The 11389-nt window shown below is 35.3% G+C and overlaps 1 protein-coding gene across 1 annotated transcript; it reads right to left on the reverse strand.

Moving 5' to 3' along the window:
* Positions 1–6490: 6490 nt before the first annotated feature.
* LOC113697541 (remorin 4.1-like) lies at positions 6491–9074 on the reverse strand. Its single transcript, XM_027217203.2, has 2 exons — positions 8336–9074; positions 6491–7136 (listed from the first exon to the last, which is right to left on the reverse strand). Exons 1-2 carry the CDS (start codon positions 8951–8953, stop codon positions 6945–6947), a joined length of 810 nt encoding a protein of 269 aa, XP_027073004.1. The 5' UTR covers positions 8954–9074; the 3' UTR covers positions 6491–6944.
* Between the last annotated feature and the right edge of the window lie 2315 nt (positions 9075–11389).

An 11389-nucleotide genomic window follows, 5' to 3' on the forward strand; every position in this document is an offset into this window, starting at 1 on the left:
CGTTTGGAAAAAAAAAAAAAAAAGTAGAAACGTCAAAGTAGAAAATAGAAACGTCAAAGGCTTGAGCCTTGAAGAACTTTCTCCTGTGAAGGCTTGAAGAAACTTTCTCCTGTGAAGACCTTCCCCCGCTGGCTAAGGATTGTACATTTGTACCATTGCATTTTGCATGGTCTAGCCGTCTAGGTAATTTTTCTTTTAGCATTTGCTGAACCTGTCTTTTTTTTTTTTAGGAAGTAAAGGGGTTGTTTCATATTATTGTATCATCAGAGCAGGTTAATACCATTTCAGACTATTGTTGTTTAAATTGCAATGCCAGATAAACTAACACTGATCATCAATACCATTTCAGACTATTGTAGCTATTACCATTTACCAGGTTAGTTTGACATTGCATTTATTTAGTGAAATGTGGGTGTAAAAAGTTCGCCCGCTAGTTGTTTGATGAATTGCTCGAGAGGGACTTGTATTATTTTTCGTACTTGTAGCATTGAGTTTTATTGGGCAAATAACTTGTCGCATTGAGTTTTAGTTTTCTGCTTGTCATTTTACTGATTTTATTTTATCATTGCTTTATTTATCATGGTTTTCTAGACAGCAGGCAGTAAGACCTCCTGAATATTTGTTCCTCTAGAATTGTCTATCTTTGTTTCTCAACATTGTGCTGAGAATTTGCTATGCAATTTAAGGAGTTTAAATTGTACATATTTATTATGGTCGGTTTCCGTTAATACTTTAAAGTAATGCTTGTTTAGACTATAGAAACTTTTACTGGCATGGATAGTTATTGATTATTTTTTGGATTACAGTAGTTGATGAGTTCAAGTAGGTGTTAGTTGTTCAAGTTCAGCCGATTTAATAACAAGCTATGAAAACTTCCTTGAGATATGTTTGAAATGAGAACTTGTTCTGCTCTAATGGAGATCTTTTATCATTTGTTTGCATTTTATTATTGAATAATACTTTGTGCATGTCACTTATGTCTGCTTAGGTTGCAAATGTTCTTGCTGCTTTTATTCCATCTCTATATGTTCACATTATTTTTTTTTTTGTAAATATATTTTACTTTCATTGCTATAGACTCGCCCCCCCTAAAGTTAATTCCTAGCTCCGCCACTGACTGCTATGCCAACTCCCAAGGAGCATCGCCGGAAGCGGAGGAGGCGCTGCCAGTGCTAGGCCAACTCCTAAGGAGACGGCGGCTGCCGAGATCAGAAACCAGGTAATGGTTTTGAGAAGAGAGCACGTTTATGACAATAAGAAAAGATTACATTACACCACCAGAGCTAATATTGGAGGCGGCTAACAAGAAGTAGATGTATCGATTGATTACTGGGCTATCGGAGGTGAAGGTGGCCCCACATTTGGGTTTAATGTAAGTGAACGGTCAGTAAATTGTTGGACAAAATTGCTCATATGATTTGCCACGTGTAATGCTAATTTCAGAAATTAAGAGCCATTACCGACGAAATGGGCACGGGTTTACTGATTAAGTTGTTTAGTGGTCAATTATTGACGAAAAATAGTTCGATGGCCAAAACATGATCCTGACAATAGTTTAATGGCCGCTCAGGTTTTTTGCCCATTTAAAGTGTTAAAGTAATGAAATTTGCAATCTATAATAGAGTCAAGTAAAATATCAAAAATACCCCTATATAAGTTGAAAATTATTTATTAACCACAAGAGGAGTTATGTATATATATATTGAAAACCATAAGGGAATTATATGGTAAAATACTAAACCATAAGGAGGTTATATAGTAAAATATAAAACCATACGGGATTAGAGTGTCATGCATATTATATTTATACATTTTGGTCACTTCAACTATTTTAATTTTTAAACAAGAGTAATTTCGACATTTTTATAGGTTCCGTTACGGATGATCATTTCTGTCATTTTGACACTTCAATCCAAACTATAAGGGGATTATATATATAGCTTTTAAAATTATAAGGGGTTATATGAAAATTAGCTATACCACAAGGGAATAAAGTATAATTTGCCCTTTTTTTATAAAAAAAAAGTGACAAGCATAGATGCAAATTATCACACTTTTTATTCTATGCATGCATACAAATTGGACGTGCAATCACTAAGAGTTGCTGTTGCTATTAATTTTTCCCTGGCTGAATTTTCAACAGAAAAGCACAAACTAGAAAGGGATACAGAATGGTATTTCTTCACACCAAGGTATAAAAAATTTACGCCAATGGGAGCAGACCAGACCGAAATGCTCGTGGTGGAAACTGGAGACCAACGGCAGCGGATGAACCAATCCTTTATAAGCACGAAAACACAGTTGGGTACAAACAGCCTCTAGCTTTCTATGCAGAGACAGGGAGAAACAAAGAAATGAAAAAGACAGATTGGCTTATGCACGACTATAAACTCAAGAGGAACAGTACTCCGAGGCCTAATAACATGAAGGTAACCACTGCTTATATATATATATAGATTAATCTTTCCTACACTGATACTGTTAGCATTGGATGAATGACAATTATACAAAAATTGAATTTAAAATTCAATTTTTACACACATATCATGAACCAAACGATGATAGTGTATACACTATCGATATATATAAGATTTACTCTACATGTATATTTATGTATATCCCTCCTTCCCCCCCCCCACCCCACCCCAAAAAAAAACAAATGCTTTACCCTTTGAACTAATCTCAATTCTCCTAGACAACTAAACACAATAATCAGCATATTGTCTACTGCACACTTGGATTTGTAATCAATGGAAAAATCCTGATCAATGCATTCTTTTTTTTTTTTTTTTTTGCAAAAATTGTTGCATTGTCAAAACTTTGCTGTTAATTTCCTTCTCCTCACTTGCAAACATGCATACTTTCCCTGCAGTTAGATGACTGGGTTCTGGTCAAGATATACAAGAAAAGAGGCACTGCCAATAAGGAGAAGAAAAATCAAAATGCTATTGATGATTGTGGCCCATCTAGGAGTCCTAGCGATGCAGAGCCTCATGGCAGTCGAGCCCATTTACCTCCATCTCCACCTCCACCTCGATCAGCCCATCCAGGAGTTGAAGAAATGCAGAATCATGCTCCCCATCCCCCGTTCCCTAGCCCCATTCTAACTGGTCCAGCTCTGACTGGGTTTCCCCCTTTCCCAGGAAACCAACTTCTCCAATGACAAAGGCCAGCTTCCACCTTTCCCAGAAAACCGCTATTGCACTGTCGCGGGCCTCTACTACAATCCAAACCAGGCACCGTTTGATCCACAATATAATCAAATGTATCAGCCTTCAGGTCCACCACAGGAGATGGCATTTGGGCTGACTGAAGCATCTAATGTTGAGCAGATCAACTTCAATCCGGTTTTGGAAAATGGCTTGCAGCTGCAGCAGATTGGTGGATACAATGATGCCCAGACTGGTGAATGTTCTCCGAGCCGAACGGTTCTTGAAGGTTGGCAGTCAGATTACATGGGCTTGAAGAATGGTTGTCCATTTATAACTGACAATGTGGACTAGACGCCTTTAATGCATCTGGTATTTGCTGGTCCTCATAAGCCCCTGCCCCCAATAGCATTTCCCCCTCCGTAGTTTGCTAGCTTGATTCTAGTATCTTTGTTGCATTAGGTAGTGTGCCATAAATTAAGTGTTATACAAGACATTTTGTAGTAGATTGCGTTAAAGATTTTTAGAATATGAAAAGAGTCCAATTTTGACAATGCGTGAATTTTTTTGCTCTTTTGTGCGATCAAGCACTTGAACAATGTTCTTGTTGGTTCCTCGTCATTAGGGTCTAGTTTGGTGCTAGTGATGGCAAAATCAAGTTCGTGGTGGATTTTAGCACTTGAAAGTTGGATTGCCTAGGTGGTCATTTAGAATTGCATGGGCCGTTGGCAATCCTCACCACTTCACTTCTGCTTCTATTGTAATAAAAGGTTCCCCTTTATGTGAAAAAAGCCCGTATCAATAATTATGATTTTATGTATGGATAATTTCTCAATATTTTGTTCACTCGCAACAAAATATTTTCTTTGTCGGTAAAAAAAAAAAACATGTTGTGTTAGGGGGAGAGATGCTATTTTACCAATCGAGTCACGGATATCTAACATATTCATACCTAATGATTTTTTACAAAGTGGTGACGAAACGTATAACTTGTACAAATCTTTCCATTTTCTAAGTCAATCCGATCCACTCGTTCGTAGAGCTATTTACTAGATCGCAGACAATTCTGATAGAATTTTTGATAAAGCACTTATTAAGCGTTCGATCATGTTTGGGTGTATACTTGCATAAGTACCTTTTCTAATTAATAATGTGTGATTTGAAATTTTTGGAATATATTTATCTCTTCGTTTAGTCAAAAGTTTAAGATAAAATGGTTAAACTTAATGTTTTACTTTTTGAAAAAAAAAAAAAAGTTATTCTAAAAGCATCCATTTTGAATTTATGCTAAAAGTGCTTTAACAAACAAAAGCTCCACTCTTAAATTTAATAAATAATTCTCACCAAACACCTTAAAAATGCTTTTATTCCTCAAAACTACTTTATTAATTTAATAACGTTTCTTTAGTTTCATTTACGATTTCCGAGTCGGTTAACTCCCGCCTGATTAGACTCCCGACAAAGGCGACACCCACCAGCCTAAGAATTCCATACGAGTCGGATAGAGACTTGTTTTACTGAGAGTAGTAAAGTTAATCAGTTAAGCCTTAGACATGTAAAGGTACTAAGTTCAAACTTACCTGTGATAATTCATGTTGGACGCTGCTGTGTATTCAGGCTCACCTCAATAATTCATGTGGGATGTTGCTGTATTGCAACAGAGTCGCAAGGAAAGCTAGAACAAAAATGTCTTTGAAACAGAGCAGCATGAAGATCATATGGTACTTAAAAGGAAAGACAACCACAAAGTCAGGAATTGGAAGTCCAAAAACAGCAACTTCAACGATTTTCCACCATTGAAGTGGAAATGCAGAAATCAGGATCACAAAATTCGGTAGGCAACATGTAATGCTCAGCACCATCATTAATTTGCACTATTGTTGCTGCTCCATTTTCGTTATCATTAGCAGTGTATTAGCAGGACCTGACAAATTCAGCAGGGAAAAAGCAACACATCCCACAAAAAACTAGACATCTGTTCATTTAATTAACGTTAAATTACGTATAACCCCTTTGTAATTTTTTTATTATCACATGACCCCTCTCTAACGTTTTAAAATATCCACTTCACACCCTATAATTTTACGTAAAGTGGAAACTTGATGAAAAATAACCTGTGTACCGCCATTAGTTGAAATACCAATAGTGCCTTTATTTAAATGCTGAATCAATCGACTGGCTAACCACTTTGTATAAAGTATAGGAAGATTACGTAGATAAATGCAAAAATCATAGGGGGATAAAGTGAATATTTATATAAATCATAAAGGGGTTACACGGATATTAAGATTTTATTGCACACACTTTTAAAGTGTAAACATTGTAACATTGTGTATTCTGTCCATTTTTTTATTTTACATAAAATCACAGGGGAGGGGGGTTAATGGCATTATGTAAAATCACTAGGGGGTAATAAGTAATTTACCTTATAATTAATCACAGGTTAGCGCGTATTGGTCATTAGTATCTAATTGCTCCCATTGTGAATCCAATAGTAGCAAGTGACGTCTCTTTCTTCCTTCCAAACTTTTTCATTCTTTTCGTTTTTCATTTGTCTTCTTATGCTTTTTTGTTCTTGGATGTGAGTCAGGTACTGGTAGACAGAAAAAACATATGGAATCTCAACGGTCCTCAAAACATAGCGGGGATTGGCTTTAGATTTTGTACTTACTGTAAAGATCAATCATAAACAATGCTTATCTTCAGTCTCTTGACTTCATTCTCTCATTTAGTTTGCTTTTTGACACAGAGATATTGACTTTACGGGCATAACAACTAAAGCAAATGTCAGGGTAATAGATTTTTGACACAGAGATGCTGTAACCATTCATTCATAAGGAGATTTTTGAATTGGGAAGATGTAAATTGTTTTCCCTGCGGAACTTGAAGAGAACAAACTCAAATAGGCAACTACAAAGGAATTGGAACCTGCCAGAGCTTTTTTTTTTCCATATGATTTGTCAACAATGGAGTATCATACATGTTATATGACTGAGTCTATTTACTGTGTAGGATATTTAACCTTCTTGTTGATGTGGTATGTTTACCCACGAGGGATGTTTTGTTGCAATTTTGACTTTGTTGTTTGGTTATAACTGGGGTGTGCCCCTTTTCTCTTGTATGTTCTTTCGGTATCAATAAAATCTTACCTGCCCAAAGAAAAATATCAGGGTAACAGGAAGTATAGGGTTCAAGTCTGACAAGCCTGTGGATAGAGGATTGTGATCTTATTAATGGCACCATACTTCACTAGAGTTGAAGTTAAATTTCACACCTACTTCAGTAGTACTGGATTGGATCTTATGCATATGCTTATTGAAATCAGAAAAATACGTATCAGATTGAAGACTTTGAATTTCTTATCTAATAACATATATAGATGTCCAAAATCTGTACAAGATTGTTCAAAATTCTCACTCACAAACTCTCTGGGAATGGTATTGCACACTTATCAAGGCTAGATTGCCATTTGATCTTATGCATCTTCCCTGGCAAGTGCCACTGAAGATCAATATCAAATTAACAATCCATAGATGACCATAACTTTTAGCCACTCTGATTTGTTATGGGTAAATCCTGAATATTCTCAAATCAGAATGTGGCAAAACCATCACAAAGCACAAACTACAATACATTTAGCTGTTTCATAGTTTGAAGCAACTCTTGGATGCCACACTTCATTCAGGTTTACCTATGGTTCAAAAAGTAGGAAATCCTGATGGATGATGTGCTTATTCCTCCGCAGATTGTAGTACAGATATATATTTTCTGACGGTATATGTTGTATATCTGGTCTTAAAAGAAGGATCGCTTGACAGGAGCTCTACCAACAGCTCTCATCAAGTTTGCTACTTCAAGAATCTTGGCTACTTTTGTTCCTCTCTTGCCCTCTGCTGATGCCCTTCTTTCCTCTGCTTTTCTGCGGGCTTTCGCTATGTCATTCTCCATCTTTTCAAGGGCTTTTGCTCTTTTCTCCTCCAGCTTCCTCTACAATAGCCAAAACTTGTGTTAATACTTTTCTTAGTTGGCTTGAGGAGACAGTTTAAGCCAGTTTGGAGAGTCATACGATTACATTTCATATGCAATCTATCTGCAGTTAAACATTTTAAAAGTTTTTTAAGTACAAAATGCAGGTATTTGCACTAATAGGGATGATCCATAATTATAATCTGATCATCAGGCAAGAGAGACTAGTGGTTATTCAACTTTGTGTTTCATAATCAAAGATAACTATCAATAATGCAAGAGATTTACAATATTCATGTTCTTGGATGTTGTTCCTTAGTCATGTTTTGAAGCTAAAGCATCAGAAACTCACATCTCAAGTCTCAATCATCTAAGATTGACTGATAATACTAAGTTGGGGGTTACAAGTTGTGGGTACAGAATGAGAATAATAGTAAATTCTCCATAAGAAGTAATTACTATTAAGAGAGGCAATCAGAATGTTCTTCAGTCTGAAGTTTATCTTTAATTTGGTTAAATTCAATACCTGAAAACTGCTTAAGTACTCAACCATATTCCTCTTTACCCTGAATTCACTCAATAATATGGAAAGGGGACAAAGCAAGATGCATTTCTTATTCAAATCAACATTCAAACTAAAAATCCTCAACTTTGGAGGCTAAGGACTAATGAAGTGTAATTTATAGAGGAAACTCACTCTAACTCTATCCAAACTGCAAACAAGTTCTGAGTCTGGATCAGTTCAGTTCTGAGGCTGAACCAGTTAAAACATGTGTGGGAAATATTTAGCACAAAATGGAGCTAAAAAAACATTTTGATGCCTTTTTTTCTCTTTGTTACTGTAACCAGAAGTCATTTCCGCAGTTATAACTCCAGGCACCTTAACTAAATGTCATTCAACAATTAAGACCAATAAGAGATGAACAAAGTCAGCACTAATGACGAAATTTCACAAGGTATAATCACTAACTCAGTTGAAATTTGCAACTAGATGCCACTAGGGCCATGTATCACTTCAATACTAACTGTAGATAAGATGACAACAAGCTTTTGTTTTGCTGCAAAATCTTATTTTTAAACAGTCAGTGATGATTTTGTTCTCAACTGCCAATGATTACCATAGCACCGAGTAGAAACATATATGGTAGGTGGTTAGAAGAATTGTACAAAGTTGAATTATGGAGTCATTAGTACACTAATATATAGTTATTCCCACGTACCTCAACTTTCTTCATCCATGAATTTGCCTTTTGGACCTGCTCAGTCTCCCAACCAGAGAGAATAGCGTCTTCCCTCTTAAACCTATTGTTAACCTTAGCAACTTTAGCAGTCTGCCATGCATTTATCTTTGATTCAACCTCTTCTTTCTTCACTCTCTGGATTGATACCTCTCTATGATTACCATGTGCCAGACTTTCACTGGCACCTTCACGCCTAGGAGATGACGTTAAAGGGCCTAGTGGATGAGGATCAGGCACAATAGCTAAAGGGTTGGTTTCTTCAGGAATTTCCTCCTCTCCGATCCTACCCAAGTTGTTGTTGCTAGAATTGACCGTGCCATCGACTTCACTACCATTGTTGGCTATGGTTGATCCTGCAAGCACCAAAGCATTAAATTCTCTACTCATACTTGAAAAATTTTCACTTGAAGCACCTTCACTAGCCATGGACAAAGATGATGATCTATGGCTATTTGTTTCCCAAGGCCTACTGCGGTTGGCTGAGGGTGGCCTTGGTGGGGTTAGAGCATGGATGTCTCTGATATGATCATCTTCAGGTTCTTGCTCTTCATCCCTGCTGGTGGTAGCTATGGTTCTTTGATCATTCATGATAGACATGAGTTTTTTTAGTATGCTGATGATTCCAATAGTGGAAGATGGAGGGGGGCAAGAAGAAAGAGTAAAGAGTTTATTGATACGGAGTCTTATTTATTATATGGTCAAAAATCAAAGATTGAGTGAAATCCTTTGAGCCACACATGCACGTAGTAACTAAGGAGAGTTCAAGAATGCAAGTTTGAATTGCTGCTAACGAGTAATGACTGAGATGGGGCCTCGAGACGCAATTGGGATGAAAATGAAAAGGTAATTGCAATTTAAGCCTTCTCACCCATTTGGGATTTTGATTTGACTCTTCTACGTTTGGTTTATCATTGTGTTCCCCATTTTGCTGGGAACCTTTTGTTTATGCCCTTCTCAACCACTTCTACCAATTGCCTTCTCATACTTTACTATTTTTCTTTTCTTCTCTATCTACTCTTGTTTTGGTATAGAGAAAGGATTAGAACTCAACCAACCTTTGAAACAAATCACCAAAAGATAAAATCTAAGATTGCTTATTAGTTGTTATGTTTTAGACTTATTATTCGATACAATGCGAGTCTGTCTATGATAATTAAATCAGTAAAGTTGAAATACTGTTGTGTTGTAACATTTCGTTGCATCCTCTTATACTATTTGTTTGATTTTCATAAGTTTGTCGTACATGTATGCCATTTGTTTTATTACGTACTTATTAAGATGAAGATATAATATTTTTTCGTATGATATCCAAATAATAACTCATAGTGTGTCACTACAATAATTATCATTTGAGTTTGTGTAAATCATTAAAATTACTTATCATGCTTATCATATTTGGTTCTATACATTATTCTTTAAATGTTATGGCACCTTGAGAACCTTAACTGCTCATGTTTGCTCCAAGGTGATACACTGACACAACATACTATAGCATAACATAAGTGTAAATCCTTCTTGAATAAAAGGCATGAGAATACAATAAGCCAATGTTGTATTAATAGACATTAATGCACCTTTGTTAGGAAGCTTTTCTTCACATAGTTATGTATTGTGTTATTGTTAAACAAAGGTACATGTCACAGTAAGCTTTTGCAATTTCCTTTTGCGCAATTTAGATGGGTTAAGTTCACGTTTATGTTTCTTTGACTGTTTTCATGAATAATTCAAAGTCCATTTGTCCTACTTTTATCATGATTATTCTATCACCTTTGGATTTTCTTATTATAAAGATAACTAAACCAAATTACATTCTAAGTAAACGAAAAAGAGACAAGAAAGTTTAAAAAGAAATGGAAATAGTATATTTGGAAGCAAATGAAGCCACTAGCTTTTTATACTATAATTCATAAAAGATAACCTCAAAATATATCTAAACACAAGATGTATGAACTTAGCATATTCTTAGGTAAGTTTACATTGAAAACTCAAAGAAAAACAAAGATAATATTCAAAATCTTTGTAATTTGATTACCTATCAAACGAAAGTTATTATGACTTCCTTTTATGATTAGTTTTGGATAAAAAGTTTTCAATAGGTTTTTTTAATGAGTGTTTGTTCATTAACACCTAAATCGCACTCTACCTATCATGTAAGTCCGCGCACTTGTAGTTATTACCCTTTTTTTTGCATTTAAATACTTTCACTAATTAACTTTAATTTTTCCAAAAATTTATTACCTGAAATACTTCTTAACGAAGACCTAATGGGCACTCATTTGATAGATCCTTTTAAGGAAAAAGAAAACAAATTTCATATACAAAAGGTAATCCACAAAGTATTCACCATAGGCAACGGGGACAAAACTTGCAAACATGAAAAGCCAAAGCACTAATTAAGGAAGCTCGAATAAATGGAGGGGCTTTATTAAAAATATCACTTTCAAGTTTTCTTTGTCGGCCGGAAAATATTTTATTTTGGAGAAGCCCACCAAAATAACTTTCATTTTCGTGCTAGTGGGCCAGCAACACGACCCACACGCGTCGCACAGGAAAACTACAACTCTGTCTGGTGAATTCGTGGAAAGAATCTATTTGCCACAAATTTTGGCTTGACCCCACATCCCTTGGGCCCATGGAAGACCAAGAATACATCAGCCATCAGATCAAGGACAAGTGAACGGTGGAATAAAGTTTAGATAATTTGGATGTTCAATATGCTTACGTCTCACATGTTATTCAAATAGTATTATCTTTTAAAAAAGCAATATTATGAATTATTGATAATAATATAAATATATTTACTCAGAATCAACAAAAGTAGCTCTTTGGGTGATTATATATTTTAGATTTTTTTTATCATTAAAAAAAATTTATAATTAGAATACAAAAACAATCGAGAACATTATATAAACTGATTATTCAATCAAAAACTATAATCAGTTAAAATAATTAACTATTGTTCAAAAAATAATAATCAACTGAAAACAACCCAAAATCCGATTACTGATTTTGACATGAAAAAAGAAATTTCAT

This window comes from Coffea arabica, chromosome 6e, assembly GCF_036785885.1.
Source record: "Coffea arabica cultivar ET-39 chromosome 6e, Coffea Arabica ET-39 HiFi, whole genome shotgun sequence".
Classification (NCBI taxonomy): Eukaryota; Viridiplantae; Streptophyta; class Magnoliopsida; order Gentianales; family Rubiaceae; genus Coffea; species Coffea arabica.

What these genes read in the sequence shown, in the direction of transcription:
- LOC113697541 (XM_027217203.2), bottom strand. Translation starts at nt 8,953, where the DNA reads ATGTCTATCATGAATGATCAAAGAACCATAGCTACCACCAGCAGGGAT. An exon ending in CATGGATGAAGAAAGTTGAG is followed by an intron (nt 7,137 to 8,335) that starts GTACGTGGGAAT and finishes TGGCTATTGTAG; the next exon opens with AGGAAGCTGGAGGAGAAAAG.